Source organism: Artemia sp. Qi Xiang Cuo, chromosome 9 (assembly GCF_049724085.1).
Source record: "Artemia sp. Qi Xiang Cuo chromosome 9, ASM4972408v1, whole genome shotgun sequence".
NCBI lineage: Eukaryota > Metazoa > Arthropoda > Branchiopoda > Anostraca > Artemiidae > Artemia > Artemia sp. Qi Xiang Cuo.
In genome coordinates this window covers 16,249,356-16,275,730 of record NC_142802.1, presented here as the reverse complement: position 1 = coordinate 16,275,730, position 26,375 = coordinate 16,249,356, and the positions used below count along the sequence as shown (strand labels likewise).

Genomic DNA, 26,375 nt, shown 5'->3' with positions numbered 1-26,375 from the left:
ATTTATAATGATGAAATTCCTTCAAAACTTGCTTATGCTTTTTTAAAAAGTGCTAGCCGTTGAATCACGGGTAGATTCTCCACGTAAATTTGACCTGTTTGGACTTTCATCTCTTGTATGTAAAATAAATGGAACTCCACTCAACAATTTATCCTATGATAAATCCTACAGGACCTTATATGAATTGACAGTGCAATCCCTAGATCAAAATCCACAATTGTTTAAAAATGGTGTAACTGACGAAATGTTTGCGAAATCTCATGGTATGATTGTATTGGATTTGTCCGGTACTCAAGATATGAGTATTGTGTGAACGAGTAATGTACGTTTAGAGTGTACCCTTTCTGAACCGTTGACGGACAGTATTGCATTAATCTCGCTAAATAAATTTGAAACCTACTGGTAAATTACCCCTAATGGCAGTGTTTTATTGTATTTGGCACCATGAACACGAATCAAATAATATTGATAGTTCTAAAAATACTATTATCATTGTTAACAGTAGTCCATCAACTGTAAAGACGAGGCATTGGCAATGCATCTTTCAAAAAAGAAAGAATATCCTTTTTTACCTTCTTGGCCTACCATATACGTTCTACACGCCTCAGATTGAAAATTTTATTGAGCAAAGTGGAAATCTATTATTCAAAATAGGAAGTGGGTACAAGACTTGTCTACCGAAAACTGTGATTTTCATGCGCTATTATATTTTGTTTTCCAATGTCGCGGACATACTTACAGTGAATTCCTTAACAATTATGGTGACAAACCTTGATTGAACGACTTTCTAGTTGAAAATACTAATGACTATCTATAAAATATAAATTTCGGTGCCCTAAGAGTGAAATGCTTTAATAATTAATGTAAATTTGTTTATTAATAAAATTTGTACGTACAAAACACTGTGTCCTTTTAGATTTTTTCTTCTACATATAGTTAATCATCAGAAACGAACGTGACAGCAGCTCTTCAGGATTTAACTTGTATTCATCTTGGCAAGCAAAGTCGGGGTCACATTTTCAACAATATATTGTAACTTCATTTTTATTATATCTGTTTGTAAAGTCAATAATACTATTCTGATTCATATTACAAAATTCACGTGTTTCAATTTGTTTATTTCACCCACAAAATTCTCATATGAAGAATCACTTTCTGTAACAGCCAGATAAAGGTCTGTATGGGTACAATCATGGTAGCCGGTATCTTCACAGCGAAGTCGTAAAAACCAGAATCTCTTATTATCCCAGCAACTGACGCGTAGACCGGGTTCTTCTTCCCAAAACAACTTAAAACCACGACGATTCCAGTCTCTGAAAAATAAACTGAAATCACGTTTGGGGTTTTTGTACTCATGCCAGGTAAGTATTTTCCCATTGATCACATTTATCATAGTAACAGTTTGAGCTGAGGAAACCTCTAGGAGAGTCACAAATCTCGTCAAGACAGGAATTACAGTCTTTAATTTACACAGCATATCCTCTATGCAATTTGCACGAATTGTATAATCTACACTTTTCATTATAGTCATCAGCAAAGGTGCATTTCTCATAGGATGACCAGCTGCCCAATGTATGCAAGCATAATGGACATGTGTAAAACATTTTTTCGATGTTGACTGTCTCACCGCCAAAAAAAAACTGACTCAAGATCAATAGGATGAATGTCTTCTAGGAGGAGTGACGTCAAAAAACATGCTTTGATACGATTTATTGTTGACTTACAAAGTGGCCCTCTAATTAGTGGTTAAAAGCAAAATGAAAATATCATTTCGTCTTGTCTCAATTAATGTATCTATAAATTGAGTAAATATATCTGAGCCAAGACGACAGTTTCATGCAATAGTCCAAAGATGGAGAATCAGCCCCCATTATATCATTAAGCATTCCTTGAGAGAATATTCTCCGTTGAAGAGATAACCGTAGAAAATAATCATCTAAAATTAACCACTTTTCTAATTTTACTAGATTCCGTAAGAATTCTGCTAGTAACAAACTTACTCCTTTTCTATAGATTGATTCAGATTGGTCTCTTCAATATATTTCACTAACGGATTTAATCCGTCTTAAAGTCTCTGTATATGTATTATATTCAGTTTAGCCGCAAAGCATAACTGTTCTTCCGACTTGAATTTGCTTTATGATATAACATATATTGCATACATCTTGTCTTATTCTAAAGTTGGTTGGCAACCCCTTGTAATTTCCACTACTACCTTAGGCGCTCTAGGCTCCATTTCCCTATTGCTAGCGCTTTCAATATCCAATAATGTAAAAGCATCCATTCCAATATCTTTGATGTTGGCATACTGAGCTCTTTTCTAATACTGAGACAAGATTGCGTCATCCATATCATCTATATTTCATAGCAACTGAATGCACTTGCATCTTTCAGTCCCCTCCCTATGATGTAACAAATACCCGCTGGCCGGTTGTATAGGGGTGCGCTTATACTACAGGGGTATTGGCCGGTGGAAAACAGGGCTGCAGTGGAATCCAATAGGAATCTTGCCACCTGTGTCATGGAAACAGGGGCTCTCATGGGAATCTTTCCAGCTGTGTCTTGGAAACAGGGATGTCATGGAAATCCTATGGAAATCGGCTACGGGCGTCATGGAACTAATTATGCCCCCACTCCTCATATCTTAGAGAAGCAACTTTCAAAAGATGTTTGTTTCAAGTTATCTTGTCAATAGATTATTTCAGTTAATATAGGCTAGAGGTCAATCTTTACTATAAAATTTAAAGTCTAAACAAAACTTCTATTAATGACCACTGCATGAGATCCTAATTTCTATCAGATACATTTCGGGAAAATACGAGGTGTGTGCGTGGGGGGGGGGTAACCACCCTCTGATCACTCTGAATATTAAAAAGGCCACTAGAACATCCGATTTCAAATCAAATGAGCCCGTTCCGGATTTTTTACGATCACTGTTTTTATAGATAGATAGATAGATAGATTTATTCACACGAAAGACCAATTGAGCCATGGTGACATATACAAAACAAGCAATAAAATACAGTAACAAAACATAAACTGAAAAGACGCTAAAACTAATTATTTAAGAAAATCCTTACGCTCCCTCATAGGCTACCTACCCGGACGAACTTTCCAATATTATTTATATTTAAGTAACTCATACTTCTTAAAATTTCCAAAATCCAATCTCTCCCCCCGACCTCTCTACCAAATATTTCTAAGCGCAACGTCCTCAACTCCTGATATTCTCCTAACAAATAATGCAAAGACTCATCCATATCTCCACACATAGCGCAACTGTGAGGACCACCCCTCAATCTATCCGTCGCTAAATATTTCCTACGTTCTCCAAGAGGCATAATATTCCCCCTTACATATATTACCCATATTAAATCTTCCGGAGCCAATTCTATTTAAGTAAATTTATTCGCCCCAGTTTTCCTTGACCTCCACATATAGCCCGTGGGACGTCGAGGTGGCCTTCTCAGCTTCCCAAACCTGAACTTCTTGAGACTCTAGCCTATTAGCAACTAACCTAGTTACAGTCCCCTACCATCCCTCCTATCACCTTTCCCTCATTCCAGCAATTACCTAGCCCTGCACGGTCTATAATATTCTTAACCTGATTTAGCCACGAATATTTCCTCCTATCTTGAAGCATCATTAAAAATGCTTGCATACCTAGCCTATTATCTTCTATCGATGACAATATTTCCCAATATTTAATCATACTAATTAACTTACTCTGTCTCATGCACTTGATTCCTATATCCCGTCTCAGTGCAAACCCATTAAACTTATTATCAAGTGCCTAACATACGCTTAAAAAACCTCAATTGCATTCTTTCTAAATTTAAACCCCCAGAGCTCCGCCCTGTAATGCGAAGTCGATGTAACCCTATCATTAAAAATATACTTTAGCAATCCTACATCCCTAATTCCCTTAATACTACTTTAACTTAAATTCCTAGTAGTCTATTTCCCTTACTTTCTACCATCTTAAGAAGTTTTCTACATTTCCCATCTGACGATAGCCTACAATCTAAGCACTGAAATCCATCTACACGGTCTAGTGTCCTTCCTTCATGCCTAAACTAACACTGCGAATCGATCTGTTCTTCACTTTTCCTAAAAACCATAACCACGGACTTCCTTACGTTTAATACTAGTACTTAATACTAGTTTTAATACTTAATACTAGTTCTTGTTCCTAAAATAAGAAGATGCTAGATCTAGTAGTTGTTGCAAATGGTCTTTACTTTCTGCTACTAATGCTATGTCGTACGCAAAAAGTAATGTGATAACACTTCCACTTGAAAGCTTAATTTTTGGGGCGCCTCTACTTGTCAAGTGTTCTTCAAAATCATTAATATACAATGAAAATAGTCTTGAGGAAATTTTACACCCCTGCTTAACACCAAGTCTACTCACAATAACCCTAGAAAAATTCTTACCTACCCGTACCAAAATATTAACAATATTATGCATAGATGCTATAATCTTAACAAATACGCTTGGTAGCCCCAGTGCTAACAACAACTGTATCATTAAGCTTCTATCAACTCCATCAAACGCTCCTTTTAAACCCAAAAAAGCAACAAATAGCCTGCCCTCTTTTCTCCTAACTTGTATCCTAATCATCCCTAACAAAATAAAAATATGATCTTAGGACTATAGCCTTTTCTGAGCCCTGCCTGCGAATCTGATAAGGTTTTTTTTTGGTCTATCCAACTATCTATCCTACGATATAAGATATTAGCGAAAACTTTCCTAAGCACATTACTTAGTCTTATACCTTTATAATTCCCATGGTCTAATCTATCCCTCTTTTTAAATAACGGCCCTAGAAAAGACGTAGCCCAAGACAAGGGCCATTCTACACTATTCAATATACCACAAAATGTCCCTGCTATAACAGGCAGCAGCCACACCCGTTCCCACTTCCAAAGTGTGGCTGGTATTTTATCTATACCTGGAGCAGACCCACCTCTCATTCCTTTCATTGTCTCCCAAACTTCACTTACCTGGATGGGAGCAACCAAATCATAATCACATTCTTTCATTGGCCTATCTATTACAGCACTTGCTGCAGATACCAGATCTACACTCAAACAAGTTCCTCCTTGGTCCCTCAACACTTCATTTTCTATCTCCTCTAAATATTTAGGCCAAGAATCTACTACTGGTATGCCATCATAAACTTCTATTCCTCCTATAGATTTCTTAACTAAACGCCAAAAGGTCCTAATATCCCCTTCTCTATAATCTTTCTTCAGCTACTCTCCTTTCCTAATCTCACGCTCCTTTTCCTTAATCTTAAACATTTTCTTATACTTTTTCCGAATCAACTTATAATCCATATAATATTTAGTATTTCCCCTACTATCTGTGCTATCCCTCGCTCTCTGCAGGGCCTCTAAAACTTCCTGGCGTTTCCTTTCACAATCTTCATCAAAATATCCATTCTTAATGTCATTCTTAACTCTGCAATTTAACTTTGAACCTACCTCATATACAACATCATAAACTACTACTAGCGACTCCTCTATTTTTCCATCACCTAATAAAATCAAATATTTCTTTAATTCCTGCTGAACTTCTTCACTCATCATCATACTCTGAAAATCCTTCTTTTCTCTCCTGTTATATTCAGTGAATATCTAAACCCTAAATCCTCATTTTTCTTGCGTTTGATTTCCTATCACTGTTAGCCGCTAGTTTCTTAGAAGTGACCCACTCAAAAGTAGCCCTAACAGGCATATATACTTTATATGCCCCCAGGACATAACTTACCACCCGTGCCCTGAGGAGTGGGGGGGGGCGGGGGGTTGTCATCCTCAAAGACATAATTTTATGACCTTTCAATTACGTTGAATAAAATGGCTATCTCAACATTTTGATTGGATGTGTTTGGGAAAATGATGGGCGTGGGAGGGGGTTTATTCACCCTCTAATTACTTTCGACTATTAAAAAGGGCACTAGCCCTTTCAATTTCCAATTGAATGAGCTGTTTTCAAAGTTTCTACGACAACAAATGACCATCTCAAAATTTCTGTCAGATGCATTTCGGGAAAATACGAGGTGTTTGGGGAAGGGGTATCCAGCCTCCAATCACTCTGAATCTGAAAAAAAGGCCCTAAAACTTCTGATTAACAATCCAATGAAACTCCTCCGGAGTTTATACGACCACCCTTTATATATAAACCTTAAATGCCCCCAGATCATAACTTACAAACTTTGTCCTGAGGGCTCTGGGAGGGGTTATTATCCTCAAATACATTACGTCCGGACCTTTCAATTACGTTGAACAAAATGGCTATCTAAAAATATTGATTGGATATGTTTAGGGAAAATAGTGGGCGTGGGAGGGGGGTTAGTTGGCCTCCGATCTCTTTTGACTATTAAAAAGGGCACTAGCCCCTGTAATTTCCAATGGAATGGTCCCTTTTTGAGGTTTTTATAACCACTCCTTCGATACGAAGTGCCCGGGCCAAAAAAAAAAAAAAAATAATAATAATAATACATTGTGCCGACATAGCCACGTAGCCACATGCCCACATAAAGTATATAATATTGGGAATTAAGGAGTAGTGGGATGTGTCAACTCATGAACTTGGACAGACTTCATTGAAGATTTATTGAGATACTGGAAGAACAAGAATGAAATTACATTAAAAGATGTAAACAAAAATTAACCAATCACTTTTGCATTGTTTGCAATCCAGTCAAGGTAAGCAGTGACACGCACGAAGGCTGCTGGGTAGTCTTTCTCACACCCAGCTGATGCGCCAAAAGAGGTAATACCCAAAGTCTTGTAGGTACCGTCAGCCATTAGGTAGTTCAGTGGTCCTCCTGAGTCACCCTTAAGAAAAAAATTAAATTAGGAACAGACCCTTGGAGTAGAGTGTATTCTAGTTAATTTCGTAGATTAACTAGTTTTACTGTTTTCTTTTAGAGAAAATTTTAAGTGTGTTAAAGCCCTAAAATAAATTTAATGGTTATTTTTAAATATGCTTATTGACAGCGCTCATGGTCAAAAGAGTATCACTAGCTAATCTATAAGGCCTACTTGTCAGAACTGGAATACCCTCTAACCATTTAAGTAACATCCAATAAATAAATAAAAAAGTAGATACTAAATTTCAGCATTATCCAGTAAAGTTGATACAATAAAATAGATTATATTTATATATCATTTTAATTCGAACATTTCATCATTTACTTTGTTTACTCTTCAACACATAATTTCTGTTTTCTTTTTTACTATTTCTATTTCTATATTACGTTTCCTATTTTACTATTGCTATTTCTGTTCTGTTCTCTTTTTTTCTATTTTATTGAAGGGGAAGATGATTTTAATATTAGAATTGCAATTCACTGGTAAATCCAAAGGATCCTCTTTCATCGTGAATAATTATTTTGTGTAAATCTTGATTTTACTCAATGAACAAACTCTTTATTTTATCAATTAGAATCTAGTTTATTAGCTAGATGTTTATTTGGAAACCTTACGAGATCCTCTGGGTGAAAAATTAAGCTTAAATTGTCGTTATATTTTTGTATAGCGTAGGTATAGTTCAAGAAATATAGGTTCATCCAAAGGGGAAAAGACAGTTTTGTGTCCTAAAAAAAGAAAAAACAAGAAAAAAACAAGAAAAAAACACATTTTCATAATTTTACATGAAAACAAAACGAGTTTTTCAAATACTTGATAGTTTAATCCTAACAGCTCTAGCTGCAATTTCAACGATCTTTAAATTGTAATATATAAAGATTTAATTTGCTCTCTAAAATTATGAAAATGTACATGTTCTACTTTTTTTTAGATTCAATTTGGTATACAGTGCATTAAATAATGCCAAGAAATTTTTTAGCTAAAGAGAGAATTTCCTTCCAATTCAACGAAAGTCACCCTGGGGCTTTAACTGGGCCTTCATCATCACTATTGAAGTTTTTCGTTTGACACAAAGGCAGTTGTTCCAGAAGGGCAGCAATAAAAAGGTTAAGGGTTTCTTTGTAACATATTTCTTGTTTCATTAACACACCTGGCCCTCCAACGCATCTTCCAGGAGTGCAGCAACAAACAGGTTAAAGATTTCTTTATAACATATTCCTTGTTTCGTTAACACACCTGGCCCTCCAACTCATCTTCCAGGAGTGCAGCAACAAACAGGTTAAGGATTTCTTTGCAACATATTCCTTGTTTCATTAACACACCTGGTCCTCCAACGTATCTTGCAGGAGTGTAGCAACAAACAGGTTAAAGATTTCTTTCCAACATATTCCTTGTTTCATTAACATACCTGGCCCTCCAACGCATCTTCCAGGAGTGCAGCGACAAACAGGTTAAGGATTTCTTTGCAACATATTCCTTGTTTCTTTAACACACCTGGCCCTCCAACGCATCTTCCAGGACTTCAGACACAAACAGGTTAAAGATTTCTTTGGAACATATTCCTTGTTTCATTAACGCACCTGGTCCTCCAACGATTCTTGCAGGAGTGCAGCAACAAACAGGTTAAAGATTTCTTTGCAACATATTCCTTGTTTCATTAACACACCTGGTCCTCCAACGTATCTTGCAGGAGTGTAGCAACAAACAGGTTAAAGATTTCTTTCCAACATATTCCTTGTTTCATTCAGATACCTGGCCCTCCAACACATCTTCCAGGAGGGTAGCGACAAACAGGTTAAAGATTTCTTTGCAACATATTCCTTGTTTCATTGACACACCTGGTCCTCCAACGCATCTTCCAGGACTGCAGCAACAAACAGGTTAAAGATTTCTTTGTAACATATTCCTTGGTTCATTAGCACACCTGACCCCCAAATGTGTATCAGCGTTTCTTATCTAATGCCTACTGTGTCGTACCTCTGCGGGGCATTATGTCCTGATCTCTTTATTCAGAACTATATTCAGAACCATGCAAGGAAACAGTGGTCAAAGTCTCTTAGCACTCCTGTATCAGTAGCTTTTATAACAGAAGCTCCGCTTAAATGATACAGTATGACAACAGAATAAACAAGGTAATGAAATATTTAACATAAAGCGTAACACAAGAATCAAAATTGTGATGGACCCCTTCCCTCTCATAAAATAAAAAAAGAATATGCTAACATTGCAAGTACTTTTTCCACCAGTGGTGTCAATACAAATCTGGTCATCAGTAACAATGCCGTATACAGCATCACATTCAGCATTGGTCATAACTGGTGCGTCAACCTCACGAAGAACGTTTGAGATACTGTTGGTGCTGTCTGAAGGACGTCCCCATCCAGTCGGGGTGACCATCTCACCGACGAAAGTATTTTCAACATCATCAGAAGTCGGCAAACAAACTGGGCTAATTGTTTCTGAAACAAAATAAAAGTTCTATGATATTGTCTAAAAACATTATAATTAAGATGGTATAATATAGATTTACTATAAATGTTTGTCATTAGCCACATATTCCCGTAAACCATATAAATAAGGATTGTGCGTCTGATCTGAGCATAGATTAAACTGTCGTGTTACATCATCATGAGATTTAAACATAAAACTACGTTAACAGTGCCATACTATTCATTTGTTGTTCTTATTAATACGCAACGGCACTCGATGTTTCCAAAACCATTTGAATTATCTGATATTTCATTTCTAATGAAGGTCAAAGATTAAGTTTAAATTGGTATTCAAAGATTATTTTCTTAAAATTATATGGTAAAAACTGTGCTTTATTTTTATTGGTTTACGTCTGTGATGTATTTTCACAAACCAATAGAGTTGTTCCTATGCCAGAAAGGAAATCCAATAGCCACGGCCCTAAAAACCTGATTAACCCTTTGGTTCCAATCTAAAAGATTTAAAGCAATTAAACTGATCAAAAAGCAAAATTCCACCTGATTGGCTCTCCTTATTGGTATTTTAAGCGATTAAAAAAAAAGAAGCCTTAAGTTTTAACATTTAGATAACGTCCCTCTATTCTTTTGTGGCTAAGCCACAAGTAGCTTAGCCACTATTGTGGCTCATTTTTAGTTCTGCAATTTGGAAGCGGCACCGATCATGTATTTTACATGAGAATACAAAAGATGACAAATGCATTTGGAGTATTCGAACTGTCACACTAGCAACCATATAACTAAACTCTATGTTTTCGTTTCCAAACAACCTCCAAATACAATTTTATAAGTTGGCCTTGCCAGAATTTCTACCCCTTTTCCCTTAAGTACCTGGTCTTCCGTTTGGCGGATGTATTGAAGCCTCAATAATATTTATTATAAATACTCTGAAAGAAAAATTGAAAAAAATCTTAGTTTACTAGCTAGAATTAAGGGACAATTTGATAAAAGAACGGTAGACAGGCTTTATAATTCATTCTTTGTGCCCCATATATTGTTCATTTCACGATTTTGGTGTTTTTTCTCTGCAACTGAACGTAACAAAATCCGTTCTATCTTTTTTGATTTTGTTAATATTTACTTAAGTTGCTCATTTGAACTAGAAATGGTTATGTTTCTAAACGGTACGGCGTTTTAAAATTTGTGAAAAGACGGATGAGATTTTAATTAATTTCCGTAAATGGTCAGACAAAATAGTTGACTCTCCATTGAATTACATTAGGCCAATTACTTGGATATTTTTGCATTATGTGCCTTTAAATTATGAACGTTAGTATGTTATAGTATAGAACACTAGAACATTAGAGCTATAGTATTTAAAGTGTCTACTAAGTCAGTTAATTAAGTCATTCATTAGGCCAATTACTGGGGTATTTTTGCATTATGTGCCTTTAAATTATGAACGTTAGTATGTTATAGTATAGAACACTAGAACATTAGAGCTATAGTATGTTAAAGTGTCTACTAAGTCAGTTAATTAAGTCATTCATTAGGCCAATTACTTGGATATTTTTGCATTATGTGCCTTTAAATTATGAACTTCAGTATGTTATAGTATAGAACACTAGAACATTACAGCTATAGTATGTTAAAGTGTCTACTAAGTCAGTTAATTAAGTCATTCATTAGGCCAATTACTTGGGTATTTTTGCATTATGTGCCTTTAAATTATGAACGTTAGTATGTTATAGTATAGAACACTAGAATATTAGAGCTATAGTATGTTAAGGTGTCTACTAAGTCAGTTAATTAAGTCATTCATTAGGCCAATTACTTGGATATTTTTGTATTATGTGCCTTTAAATTATGAACGTTAGCATGTTATAGTATAGAACACTAGCACATTAGAGCTATAGTATGTTAAAGTGTCTACTAAGTCAGTTAAGGAATCGTTTCTATTATTAGTGAATTTTTTTTGTAGCTTCGTGTTTTTACAGAGTGAGAACATTATTTTTGTCCTTGTCTAGTTCTTGTCTTGTTTTTTTCCTATTTAGTTCTCTACTGTGCATTTTCTATATCGAGGGTAGAAATTAATTATCATTATTAGTATTATATGTTTTATATAAAGAAGTCTTTTATGCATCCAAGATATGGCAAAACTTTTCCAATGTCAAAAGTTCAGACTTCCAACTATTGATTTAAGTGAGAAAAAAGGTATAATACATTAAAAAAAACATTCTTCCAAAAATTTTGAGCGAGGGGCGTTGGGCCAGTCAATCGAATGTCTGATTATCACGAAAACAAGATTTAGACAAAGTGTGCCACATAACAAGTTTATTTAACTGCGGTCAACATAGGCTCCCTTGGAGTTGAAACCAGAACAAGTTTCTTTTTGCAAACTATTTATAATTTGTCTGGGGTGAAGGGTGGTGATCCGTAGGGTTTTTCTTTACCTTGGTAATCGCTGCAGCCGTTAATAGAGGATTTATCTCAATCTGAATGCTATGCAGATATTCTAATTTATCTTTTTAGGTGGATCTTTATGCTTCAAAAACTACCCAACTCCTTTTTTGTTCTTTTCTAGGATTTTCAATCGCTATGCAACAGATAAAAAAGGACTCTTGGTAAGAACTCTATCATTGAGTAATAGGGATGGTCATAGCAGTAGATGGAGTTATGTAGAACAGTAGATAGCAGTAGATGGCAATAGCAGTAGATGGAGTAGATGAAAAATATTTAAATATTTTCGGGTGAACGAGTGACGAATTCACTCATTGTAAACTTTTTCTTTGCATGGAAAGATCGTTGACTAGAAAGTTCAGCAGTGGTAGATTGATATGAAATATTAGGTTTTTTCTTTTACAAATACTAAATGTTATTTCAACGTGGGAAGGTATACTTTAAGACCAGCTTAATTAATTTGCTTTTGAAGCCGTGGAACTATTTGCTAATTGGAAAAAACATTACACATTGCATAGTGACATTAAAAAAAATACATTGTTTCTTTGCTCCATATTTCTCTGGAATACAACAAACATATATATTTTTCCCGTCACTGTGGACGATGCAACAGAACTTCTTTGTCTAGGAATCTAGTTTCAGTATTTAGTATTTAGGAAGATACTGAACAATATTTATCATTAAATAATAATAGATGGGGCTAAAAATCATCCTGCATAGATAAAACTTTAGAGAAGAAAAGTCTTAATCACAGACAAAATGTATGTAATGAAGAAGAAGAGAAGAAGAATGTAGATAATTATTTTTTAGTATATTCAATACTAATAGTAATTTTTTAGTACCATTCAATTTGGGGCTTGTCTATACTAATTTTCTCAGGTTTCTAGCACGCGTAAAACTTCATCATATATAGCCAAAAGGCACCCGTATACCCGACCTTTTTTTCTTAGCATACAAAGTTTTTTTCTTAGCATGCTTGGAGAAAGGCTCTACATAAGAATAATGGTGAACACACTATGTGCCAAGTAAATAAACAAGAAATATAATCAATAAAATATAATAACATTTTAAAAAATTCATACTTTCATACAAAAAAACTTTGTATATTATATAAATTTTATATATAATATGTTATGTATTTTTTTTATTTTATAATGTATAATAAAGATTCCCTTCAATTTTTCTAGAGTATTTGGCTTTATTGTTAATTAGTATTGTCTTAAACAATAGAATTTCAAGTTCAAATATTTCAAACGCTTAAGGTAAGTAAAACTCTTAAATTTTTCTACTGGCTACTTTTGTTTAGGGAGGTGTTAGCCCAATTAATATTGAGGATAATATCTTTCCGCTTGAATTTTTTTTAAATTAATTTTTTAAGAGTTTGTCCCTGGGTTTGTTCCTTAGTTATTTATTTTATACCTTTCAGACATTTAACTGCCCGAGGGTGCTTTTGGGTCTTTCTGTGAGGTTGGTGGTGCTTTTGTGCGCTGTTTTTATTTGTTTTTCTTCTCTTTATTTTATGATCTACTTATATTTTTATATTTCTAATGGACAACAAATCTATTACCAGAGTTACTATAATTTTCTTTGACTATACTAGTTTAGAAATCGTGCTAAATGGGCTTAAAACATTTAAGAAGATATTTTTTTTTAACCAAGGGCAAAATGAATATGTGACTAAACTGGCATAGATTTTTTGCTAAAATTGACTAAAGAGTAAGTCATTGTTTATTACCAAACAATTAATTTATATTTTCTAGAACATACACAAATTTGCTAAAGAAAGGACCAGAACAAATTACATAGATTTATCATGATTTTCAGTTAAATTTTTTTACGTATGGGGATTTGTGCAACTTGCAATTTGTAAAAAAAAAAGAGAAACATACTCGGTAGGTTTACTACTAAAATGAATTATTTTTTTTTAATTTTTGTAGAGCCGACTCCTCAACGTAATACAAACCCGCTATTATCTGTAAGGTGATCAATCAAATTTTTAATTCCTCGATTAGTCAAAATATGTTATTAGTTGCTTGCCATCAGAAAATATATCCAAACAATTCTGTAGTGCTAAATAGATCTATTTCGTTTTTTGGTCATAGCAACAGTGAGCAAAGATAGGTTTGTAAAAGAACCCGAAGATAAACCTTCCCCTTACCCAAAAGAAAAGAAAAAAGTAAGATTTTTTGCTTTCCATATAATTCGCTAAGTTTTCTTTATTATTCACTTTTTTATTCGCTTTTTTATTCTTCACTTTATTACTCGATTTTTTCTATTTTCCAAAGCTTGGTGTGTCTGAAATTTTCCCTCCTACAAAAAAATAATTCTTTAGTATACATCCAAAAGAACTGAATCCACTTTATTGTCACTTTAATATCTAATGTCCATGTTCTCAGCATTTTCCAAAAGGTTGGATCACTTCTTATTTCAATATATGCAAACATCATTTCAAATAAGTTTCTTTTCTTTGTTCCACTTGATCCCCTTTGAGATGGAGCCACCGATTTATTTATTTCTTTTTGCACTATGCCATAGCTTGGATACTATTAAAAGAAGATACTGGATGAGACTCAACCTTGTCTTTGTAATGTAGAATCTTTGAACTGTGGTAAAATAAAACTGTGGCTTTGGAAATTACTTGAATTTAATTTTGGATGGATGAAGAGATTAAAAATAAATGTAAATCAGAGCTAAAAGGCAAAGACTACTTAAACTAGCCAGTTAAAACTTAAGGTTAAATATTAAGGTAAAAAACTAACCGGTAAAGGTAAGTGGCTCGGGAAGTCTAATAACAGCAATATCATCTGAAATAAAAATGGCGTTGTATCTGTTATGCTGTTTGAAGTCACTCGTGATAACCTCAATGCGCCCTACCTCATTTTCATTGTTAATATCATGTGCTCCAAGGACAACGCGGAAGAAGGAGGCTCTGAAAATAACGAAACATTTTTTGAATCTACTAGGTAATCACTAGTTACGTTCAAGCACTAAAGCAATTGGTGCTTTATTTATTAGTATGACTTCAAAATATTGATATATCCTTATATTTCGTTTTATCTTTCATTATCTTACAACATTGGCTTTTCTTCTAAGTATGATTTATGTTCCGTATCAGCTTTTGCAGTGTAGTCAGAATTTTATTTATACTAAATATGAAATAGACCGATATTATCATTCTGTCCTCTCCGCTATGAAAGAAGATGAAAAAATTTCTGTCACAGTAAAGCGAATCCGAAAGAATACTCAAAAGCCTCTTTGGTCACTTGACCCTAACCTTAAGGCCTGTAAAAATAAAGCAAAATTTTGGCTAAAAGTTTGGACAGATTGTGGTCGGCCTAGGTCTGGTAATGATTTTCTTATTAAACAGAAAACTAAATTAGAATTTAAGAAGTATCTAAAAAGTGTCCGATACCGAGGGCTTAATTTTCCCTCTTCGCCTAAAGATTGGAGGAAAGTAATTAATTCAAGTAAAACAGACGATTTTGATGTAAGTAATAATGCTATTCCACCAAGTTCTTGGCATGCATATTATTCGAAGACTTTCTCCGTTTTGAATTATTCTGTTCGTAGAAAGTTTGTTGAAACGGTCCCTAGATTTCTAACTCAGCGCTTTGTTCTGCCTATATCGCGTTGTGAAGTTTTGAATGCTTTGAATCATCTTAAGTCGAAATCTATTGATGCTGATGGTATCTCCAAAAAGCATCTAACCCAATGTGCTGAACTTGTGTCACATCTTGCACTTTTGTTTTAAATGTGCTTGGCATCTTCTGTCGTCCCGGAAAGCTTTTTGTGTGGCAGCGTGACTTCAATATTAAAAAGAGGTAAACCGCCAACAGATTGTTCTTCTTACCTTACAGTTTCTGTTTCATGCAATATTAGCAAGGTCTTCGAGTATATTCTTTTACCTAATCTAACTCAAAATATTTCTTTCTTTGGTGAAAATCAACTTGGTTTCAGACATGGTGTGGGGTGCCAACATGCTCATCGTGTCCTTTCTTCCATTCTACTTTCTAATTCTTCTAAGGGTAAAGGCGTATATCTTTGTACACTTGATCTTTCAAAGGCTTTTGATTCTGTTGTTCATAACCAGCTTTTCTTTTCTTTGGCTTTTTCTGGTGTTAATTTTTCGGTTATTTACCTTCTACGGTTTTGGCATTCTAATTCTTACCTCCGCCTGAAATCTTCTCCGGAAACAACTATTAAAGTGTTTCATGGTGTTAGGCAGGGAGGTGTTTTATCACCAACTCTTTTCAAAATTTGTATTTCTACTGTTCTGGAAAAGATCTCAGGCACTTATTTTTCTGGTTCTACTGATATTTCTTACATTGCCTATGCTGATGACATTCTGTTGATTAGTTGTACTAAGTCTGCTCTTTCTGCGATGGTTTCCTTAGTTTCTCAGTCTTTCCCAGATATTGGTCTATCCCTGAATCTTGACAAGTGTGAATTCTTATCTTATAATCTGTCTTCGTCTACTCCTCTGATATATAATGAATTTTCTGTATTTTCTGTCTCTTCCTTTCGGTGGCTTGGTATTACTGTTTCTAATTCTCTAGCTCTCTTTCGTAAAGAGGTTGTTGCTGTTTCAGTAAGAAAAATTCAGTTCAGTTATTCAAAAATTGTAGCAAACCGTGGAAAATATAACAGAAGAGCTCTTGGGCGCTTATTCTCGAATTTTTCTGATCATTCTGTGCTTTATTTTTCGGATGTTCATTCTGTTCTTAAGCTAAAGGATTTAGAAAAGATTAAAGTTACATATTTCAAATTTTGCAAATTTCTTCTTTCTTTGCCGCCATGGACTATAAATCGGTATCTAGTTAAAAGTTTTTATGTTACGGATGTAACTCAAAAGAACGGTGACCTACACAAAACCTTTCTGCTGATGCATTTTGTAATGTTGGCCCTGACCACGGTCTTTTACAGTTTCTCAGTTTAATTTAATTGGTTTAATTTAACCAATTCTTAGTTTAATTTAATTGGTAGTGTTTGTTGATGTTTTTTTTTTGTTTTTCTTTTTTTTATTATTATGTTTATACTCCACTTGTACTGCTTGTTGTCTTGTAGTTGTGGGTAATAAATGATTGATTGAATTTGGAAATTATCTGTGACAGCTTGACGACTGTAAGGCAATTGAAATTAAACCTCCTTGAAATTAATTCTAATTCAGAGAACTAATTTGCTTCATTTTGTCTTGCGCGCACTTATTCTTGTTAAATTTATTGTTGAGCGTTTAATAAATCTTATAATAAAATCAATAAAAAAAACAAGTTTTTTTAACTGAAAGTAAGGAACGACGTTAAAACTTAAAACGAACAAAAATTATTCCGTATATGAAAGGGGCTGTCCCCTCCTCAACGCCTCGTTCTTTACGCTAAAGATTTTCACTGTTTAAAAAAATAGAGTTGTGTGAAATTCAAACTTTAGCGTAAAGAGCGAGGCGTTGAGGCAGGGACAGCACCCTTTCATATACGGAATAATTTCTGTACGTTTCAAGTTTTAACGTCGTTCCTTACTTTCAGTTAAAAAAACTTGTTTTTTTTATTTAATTTTTGAAAGTTTTTGAATTAATGCAGGTTTTGATTTTGGCTCACCGTACATGAATAATTAAAACAAAATTTGAATATACAAAATTTTACTTTTATTTGGTTAAATGGCTTTCTCGAAACCTGTTTAATTTTATTTACGAACGTTTTTATTAGTAATAAATATACGTAACTTACGAATTAACTAACGTAACGAACTTCTATATTCACATATTTTTAATACGTATATTAGAGGGTTCACCCCCTAGTCAATACCTTGCTTTTTAAGCTAAAGTTCAAATTTTGTTCCAATTCTTTAAAAATGAACCCTTAATCACAAATGCCGTTAATTAGAATAAATAGCTCTAATGAAAGTACTAAATAATCTTTGGCTTAAAGAGCGAAGTATTGACTAGGGGGTGAACCCAATCATATACGTAATGTGTTCTTTCGTTTGAAGTTTTGATGTTGCTCCTTACTTTCAGTTAAGAAACTTTTTTTTATATATAATTTCTGATCTTTTTTTTAAATAATGCTGGGAAATCCGGCGCCCCCTTCATAGCAATGTCCCTTCCCCCATGAAAACTTCCTTCATGGAAAGATCCTGCCACATAACCCCCGACCCCCCCCCCCTCTCCTACTACCAGAAAAAATCCCCCCTGAAAACGTCTGCATACTTCCCAATAACCAATACTATATGTTAACATTAGGTAAAGTTCATAACTTTCAGCCCTCCCCCAGGGGACTTTGGAGGATTAAATCATCCTAAAAGACATAGTGAACAGATTTTCGACCATGCTGAACAAAATGGCTATCTCAAAATTTTAATCGGGTGGCTTTGGAAAAAACATGAGCGTGGGAGGGGGCCCAATTGGCCTCTAATTTCTTTGTCACTTATAAAGTGCACTAAAACTTTTAATTTCAATTTGAATGAGCCCTCTTTCGTGTTCTAGGCCCAGTGAGTCTATGCGATCATTCATGGCAAAAATACAAAAAATAAACAGGACCCTATGGTCTTTCTTCAGGCAAAAAATACTAAATTCCACATTCTTATAGATAGGAGCTTGAAACCTCTACAGTAGGGTTCTCTGATACGCTGAGTATGATGGTGTGATTTTCATTAAGGTGCTATAACTTTTAGGGGGTCTTTCCCCTTTTTTTCGAAAATCAACAAAGTTTTCTCAGGCACGTAACTTTTGATAAGTAGGACTAAATTTGAAACTTATATATTTGAAATCAGCATTAAAATCTAATTCTTTTAATGTATCTATTGGTATCAAAATTCCGTTTTCTACAGTTTCGGTTACCATTGAGCCGGGTCGCTCTTACTTACAGTTTGTTACCACGAACTGTTTGAAAATTAAATACAGCAAAATTAAATTATAATTAAAGTCTAAAAAAACATATGTATTTCAAATTAATAAAGGTAATTGTCTGCATATTATTTAAATTCCAAAATCTAGTTGAATCCAAGAGAAACACTTCTAATAGATCGGTTATATCATTCTAATCAAGTTGACAATTTCCTACTGTTATTTATTTGAAACATTAGAATAAATCAAAAGAAAAACAAGATCCAAACTCTTTACACGATAAAGATAAACACACGCTTCAGATTTACCTCAAAAGATTACTTTTTGCAGTAAAGGTCTTTATCTTGTCTTGGGTACTGGATTCCCAATAGATTACGTTCTCCCGTAGCTAGAGCAAATCTTCTCTTTAGATAGTTGCTGGATAAAAGTTTGTGCAGTACTCAGGTTAAGAACTTCTTAAAAACTGATATTTGAGAAATCCAAAACAATGTATATTGGATTAGACTCTACTTTTAATTTTCAATATATCAATCATCATTGGGTCTTTTCACAGTCTATATACTAAAATAAGGTGTTAAAATGACTAGGTTAGAAGCCACCCTATATACCTGTTTTATTTTGAAAGGTTTATTTCTGTTCACTCTTCACTCTTCAAAGCACAAATTATGTTCTGGTCTTGAGAAGGCATTGGGGTTGTATGCCTTACTCATGCACTGCATGAGCAGGTAATGCAGCCCTGCTCATGTTGATTTTTTGTTCGTTTTGAGTTTGACTCCGTTATTTATTGTAATTTCTGTTCGTTTTAGGTTTCATTTATTTATTGATGGTGATGTGTGGTAGTTTTACGCTTAAAGATTATTTGAATGTATTTCTGCTCATTTTTGACTTAATGGAGCTCTTTACTTTTCTTTGAAACGCGTGTTTCGAGAAATTTTTTTTATAATAATTTCTGTTCGTTTTTTATTGACATAGTCTTTTTCATGAGAAAAAAATGTCGGTTGTTTTCTATAAGAATCCATAGTTCGACTTGCTATTTGTATGTTGGTGAAACTTTTTCAATAGTTTTTAATCTTGTCACAAATATTATTGTTTGATTTAATTTTATACCTCGTCAAGTTAACCTGAGAAATAACACTTAATATCATTCACAAAAGTTTCTATCTATGCCCTTTGACAACCTGGATAAAATTACACCCTTTTGATGTATTTAAATTGTAAAAGCAGAACTAGTAGCAGTAGTAGCCCCAAAAGTTTCAACTTAATACCCCCAGTCGTTAGAGACATTAATGAGGTGTTTTATTGGCAGTCATACATACAGGGCCTTTTGATTTAGTTTTAAAGCAACATTTAGCTTTAAAGCATAATGGGTCAATTGGATAATTCTGAGGGATTAACACACCCAATATCCCTAGAGACATATTTACTGGACTGTTCTACTAAGCTAAACAAAATGGCTGTCTCAACACACGCTAAAAGTTTCCTTCAACACACACTGAAAGTGTCAACTTAATGCTATCAACCGTGTCTGAAGAATTCCTAATACGCTCTCTTCACAACCTGTTTGGGCATAGTGTGATTCGATCCCGTTCCATATAGTTTCAATTCATTCCAAATTCTTCGCCATAGTACCCTTAGTTTTAATAGCGGTAGTAAAAGAAATAATAGCAGCTGAATTAATAGCAGTAGTCTTAGCTTAAGAGGCAGTAGTCATAGTAGAAGCAAAAATTATAGCAGCAGTAGTAGTAGTATGAGTAGAAGCAGTAGCATTAGGATGCAAGTATTTCCTTTTGGTCATTTCAACATCCGCCACAAAAAGCCCTGTTATTTTCAACTTCACATACCAAACTCTTCCTAAGATATTGATGTTACGCACTTTTGACAACTTGCGTATAGATGGCTTGTTGTGATTTAGTTCTCCTCCCCCTTCAAAAAGTCCTTGAAAATTACACCTTTATACAATTAGGCATAGTTGCAATAGTAATCACAGTAGTAGCATTGTTATTACTAGTAGTAGTTTTAATTCTAATAGCAGTGGTCCTAGTAGCAGCAACAGTATTAACATATTGCCTTTTGGTCGGTTGAATATCCCTCCCATCAATTCCTGGAAATTTCACCCAAATACAATTAGCCATTGCTATAACATTGCTGGTATGTCCTTTTGATAACCTGTTTTTTCATTTCCTTCTTGAAATTTTCATCTCAATGGTCATAGCCTTGCAAGTAGTTGCAATAGAAGTAGTACTTGAAGTAGTAGTAGTAGTAGTAGTAGTAGTAGTAGTAGCAGTAGTTGTAGTAGTAGTAGTATTAGTAAATGAATCAGTGATAGTACTATTAGTAGTAGCGTGCACACATTCCCTTCACATAGCACCTTTTGACTTAGTTCAAATTTCCCCTCAATATCGTAAATGGTGTAGTGTGGAAGTAGTAGGTAGTTGTAGTTGCGGTTATAGTTGCAGTAGCAGTTTTAGCATGCAAATATTGCCTTTTTTATCATCTCCCATATACTCATTCGTTCCTGAGTTATGCCCTTTTGACCATTCGTATACACATAATGTGTTTCGATTTAGTTTAACACTCTAATCAACATTCCCTGTAAGGCTTACCTGAATACCCTTTGTCTTTTTGGAAAGTAAAGCCCAAAATACTTATCTTTCTCAATAGCATATAGTATATATAAACAATGAACGGATTGTCCTGACAACTATGAAGAGGTTGACATCCCCAAGACATAAATACCGGATCTTCCAACAATGCAGAGCAAAATAGCTCTCTTAAAATTGTGATAGGCTTGGGGGGAGGGGAATGGTTGGCCTCTATCACTTATGATTCTTATAAAGTACTCTACAGTTTCCGACTTCCAATCAAATAAGCCTCATCCGATCCGACGTCTATATAACCACCCATTCCATAAAAACCTTTTATGCCCCAGGGCATGATTACAATCCTTGCTCTTCGGCTCTGACAGTTTTGTTGACCCTAAAGACATTGTTTTATTTTCTTTGGAGTATTGTGAACAAAATGGCTATTTTATTATTTTGATCAGGTGTGTTTGGGAGCTAGTAGCCTTCCCTCGCTTTTGACTATTAAAAGAGAACTAGGATTATAAATTTCCAATCAAATGAACCTTCATTAAAGTTAACACGACCACTCCTTCCATAAAAATGTTATATGCCCCCATGGAATAACTAGTAACCCTTGCCCTGAGACTCTGAGGGGCTGTGACAAGCCCAAAGGTCTTTTTATGTGATCTTTTGACTATTTCTCGAAACAATGACTAACTCAAAATTTCTATTAGATGCATTTCAGGAAAATAAGACGTGTGTGGGGGGGGTAGCTGCCATCTGATCATTTTGGCTCATAAAAAGAGCATTAGAACTTCTTATTACCAATCCAATGAACCCCGTACAAAATTTATACGACCACCCTTTCAATAAAACCTGTATATGCCCCTTGGGCATAACTTACAATCCTTGCCCTGAGGGATGGGGGGAGGGTATTCATCCTCGAATATATAGGCTAACTTCCGGACCTTTAAAATATGCTGAACGAAATGGCCACCTCAAAATTTCGATTGGATGAGTTTGGGGAAATAAAGGGCATTTGTGGGGGGTTGTTGTTGCCCTCTAATCCCTTTAGACTATTGAAAAGGGCAATAGCCCTTTCAATTTCCAATCGAGTGAGTCCTTTTTGAAGTTTCTGCGACAACTTCTTGTATACAAAGTGCCCTGGTCTAATACAATAGATAACTAAAAATAAATAAATAACACATTGTGTCCATATCCCTTAGCCTATAATTGACTACAATCTGCAGCGCAATTTCAAATCGAATGAGCCCCTTTCGAAGTCTCTACGATCACTCCTTCTACACGAAAGCCCTGCTCTAAAAAAAATCATGCATAGTGCCCCATCGCTCTTCACTTGGGCAGCTCTCTGCGGGGGGTTGTCATCCTCAAAGACATAATTTCCGGCTCTTTCAACTACTTTGAACAAAATAGTTATCTCAACATTTTGATTGGATTTGTTTGGGGAAATGATGAGCAGGGGGGTCTGGATGCCCTCCAATCCCTTTTAACTATTAAAAAGGCACTAGGCCTTTTAATTTCCAATCGAATGAGTCCCTTTTGAAGTTTCTATGACAACTCCATCTATTCGAAGTACCCTGGTCTAATAATAATAATAATAATGAGACACTGTGCCCACATTGCTCTATACTTAGGCAGCGCTATTGCGCTGCCTTTGATATATTTGACGAATAAAATTCTTCCAGTTTTTTTTTTTACAGCTTTTGCAATAAAGAGGTTTAAACTGTTAATAGAAACTTACCCATCAGTACAGTGAGCGGCTGTAAGAATCGTTGTATCAGAAATCAAGGAACCTCCACAGAAGTACATACCATCAATGTAAATAGCGACTTGCCACGGCCAAGAGTGAGGAACTGCTTCCTGGCCACCAACAATTTTTGCTGCAGGTCGATTGCCTTTACCACAAACAGCTGAAATCTTAGGAAGTTTTTAATTGTAATTCATTTTCAAAACAAAAAAAACATGGAAAAAATCCTGAATAGAGTCCCAGTGCACTCACTACTGTAGCTGGAAAAAAAGAATCTAATTAAAACTTACTAACCACTATTTCGGTATATGTGGGCACAAATTAGCCCGTATAAAAGTCAAACGTTATATTCCTAATATGATTCAAAGATCTCTTGTACGAAAAACTTTCGACACATATATTTTAGATTTTTCAAAACAAGAAAGTAAAAAAGAGGAAGCAAGATATGGCTGTAAACTCTTAAATATCTGCATACCAAGTTAAATTTAGATTACACAATATACAAGATATTTAATGATGTACCATGGTTCATTTTCTCTTTTATATTGGAAAATTCGAAATCTTAGTTTTATATTAAATTCTTTATCATTTAAACCTTCATCAGTGCATTTAAAAAGCGTTAAGCGTATATTTTATCTGAACCCGCCCCCTCCAAACGTAAAGAAAATATACAATTTAATTAATGAATACTATATTTCAGATACATACACGAACAGTTGGAGAATGATAGGGGGGACCTACACCCTCACAATACCGTCAAAAGATCTCCTGCCCAAGAAAGCTTTCCAAAATCGATAGTCATTACGAAAAAATTTTATTCAAAAAGAAAAATTTGTAATATTCTTGCAGCAAATTTGTAATGTTTCTGTACAAATTTGCTAATTTAGTATCAACCACAACCCCCTCCCCCTATCCTAGAGTCTATGCTCATGCTGGAATTTCAAATAAACCCTTATTTCACGGCAATCTAGTGAGGGCTTAGCTATGTTAGTTGGCTCAGATAGTATAGAAAAGTCACTAACGACCTAATAATTTAAATAATTTAATTTAACAATTTTAAAATTATTTAATAATTTAAATAGTAATAATTGAATAATAATCTAGTAATTTAATAATTTAACTAATAATAATAATAATTTAAAATATCATTTTTATTCAAGCTTAGCGTGTCTAAATTGCCTAGACATCTGAACACATCATGTTAGGTACACAGCTTTTCTCAGCTCAGGGAAAGAAGTTTAGAATCTACATTCCGAAATCTTGTATTTACTCATTAATCAATTAATGAATTAATAAATCATTGATTTTTGAATTTCACAAATCAGGTAAAATACATAAAAAAAATCACTGCGGTTAAAAGTAAGAAGTTAAACGCAGGACAAAATATTACAGTCGCAACCCGCAGATTTGTATTTTCTTTCAGTTCGTTCTATTTGAGGAATTATAATTGTTCTAAATTATACTGGTGTATCCTTGATGTTAATTTATTTTAAATTGAACTGGACCAGGAGGTGTTGAGTATATACAGCTGGACCAGAAGATGTTGAATACTGGACCAGGAGGTTAAATTGAAACTGGACCAGGAGGTGTTGAATATATACAGCTATTATTACGTCTAAAGGTAGGAGCTGAAAAGTTGAGATTTCAGAGCAGAGCGAAAACAAGCTTTTTTTAAGATTTTCGTGGGGTGACTTTTAAAAAAAAATTACGCCGGTGCGGCACCTGAATCCTAAAGTTTATTTTAGTATACAATTTGTGCAACTGAGTCTGATAGACTTCAAGCTAGGGTTTCTTAGCAAGTATCGAACCTAAACAGGACTGCTCATTCTTGCCTTCAATAAAACATCATTTCAAGATAGCAAGTAAAACAGGGCACCGCCAAGAAAGTGACAATACACCAAAAATGCCAGTTTTAAGCAAAAAAGAGTAACACATACTAGTTTTTTAAAGAAATTACTTTAAACAATTGATTAATTTGAATAGTGATGCCCAAGCAGGTATGCAATGCCAAAAAGCAGAGTCTCAATGCATTATCTACAGTGGAGTAAGTGTCGAGCACATATACATCTGCTAATTCAACCGTTGGATAAAAACCCATGAAAGTTCCAAGGACAGTGAAAATGGATTCTGCTTGGTTTGAATTGGTTAAGTGATAATTTACATAACCATATATATCTTTAAAAGTTAGGGAAAATAGGGAGGAACTCAAACTTTAGTGCCAAATTAAAAAAAAAGAAGAAAATCAGAAAAACAATCAACGTGGCAATACTGATCGAAAGTCAATATTTCCCTTAAGGTTTATAATTTTATAACAATCAAAAGATAAGTACTCGAAAACCGTGGTTTCCAGGTATGAGTAATTTTCAGGCCTAAGATGGGTTAAGAGACAAATGGTGTTTTATTATGATGTTCTTGATATTATGTATGACTGCTGGGAAAGCAGTAACTGATTTTCTTTTAAAAAAAACCTACATTACCACTATTTTGGTGGTACAAGTTAAATAACTCCCCCATTCATTGTTACAATTTCTATAACAGTAAATAAAAGACTTTACCACGAAAATTTTTAGCATCAGATGGTATTTCATATGTTTCTTGTGGCTTGTCGCGCTTGGTAAGCTTTAGAGTATGAGGTGGGACTTTGGGTGTCCTGAACTTAATCTTGCTCCAGTCAACATCCCTGTAGGGCCGGTACGGGAAAGCAAGTGCCTGTAAGATATTTGTAAATTCACGAAAAATTGTTAAAACGGTTGAATTTTGGATGAGAATGCTATTTAATTTTAGGGATGCTACCCTAAAATTACGTGCTTATAAATTGCCAAGTAGATAGGTAACCAACGAATTTATAGATGACTGATTAATGATTCTTTGAGTTATTGCTCTTGCTTTGTTAGTAAATCATTATTTTTAAAATACTTAACGTGGCATTTAATAATTTTAATAATTAATTCATGTTCTTTTTATTATTAACATATCAAAAAGTAAATTATTATTAAAAAATGAGTAATAAATAACGTAGTTAAAAGATAATCACTTGCAAATAAATAATTTACCGTAATTGTTATAAATTTTGAATATTTTATCAACTAATTCCAGTCAACATTCCTTTTTGAGCGACTAGGAGAGATTTCAGAGATTTTACTTTAGCAAAACAGCCACAGGTCCATGGCAACAAACAGCATAAAAGAATAATCAATACTCTTGACGCATTAACGAACATTTCAATAACATATACATAAAAGAAAACAAAACCTAAAGCATATTTATCAATATTTCCCACCCTCACACGCCTCCCCTCCCTGACAAATGTTTTCTTTATTCCTGTTCTTTATTCCTTTGACCAAGTAATTCAGACAAAGGGCCATTGAGTAAGGCAGACCCTCGCTAGTTTCTCCACAGAGGAGAATGAGTAAGGACTATCCATCACCCTTACCTTCCTAAATATTT

The 26,375-nt window shown here is 34.4% G+C and overlaps 1 protein-coding gene across 2 annotated transcripts in view; it reads right to left on the bottom strand.

The window, feature by feature from the left end:
* Window positions 1-6,602: 6,602 nt before the first annotated feature.
* LOC148948370 (brachyurin-like) overlaps window positions 6,603-26,375 on the bottom strand; it is a 38,187-nt gene continuing 18,414 nt past the window's right edge. The window contains exons 2-6 of one of the 2 annotated variants that reach the window (XM_089093901.1): window positions 25,484-25,637; window positions 22,923-23,091; window positions 14,524-14,693; window positions 9,102-9,337; window positions 6,603-6,845 (exon numbers count right to left, since the gene is read on the bottom strand). In XM_089093901.1, the coding sequence (XP_088950027.1) occupies window positions 6,675-6,845; window positions 9,102-9,337; window positions 14,524-14,693; window positions 22,923-23,091; window positions 25,484-25,637 (900 nt within the window). In that variant the 3' untranslated portion in view covers window positions 6,603-6,674. Of the gene's footprint in view, window positions 6,846-9,101; window positions 9,338-14,523; window positions 14,694-22,922; window positions 23,099-25,483; window positions 25,638-26,375 lie in introns of both variants that reach the window. The other variant, XM_089093902.1, reaches the window with a different exon arrangement.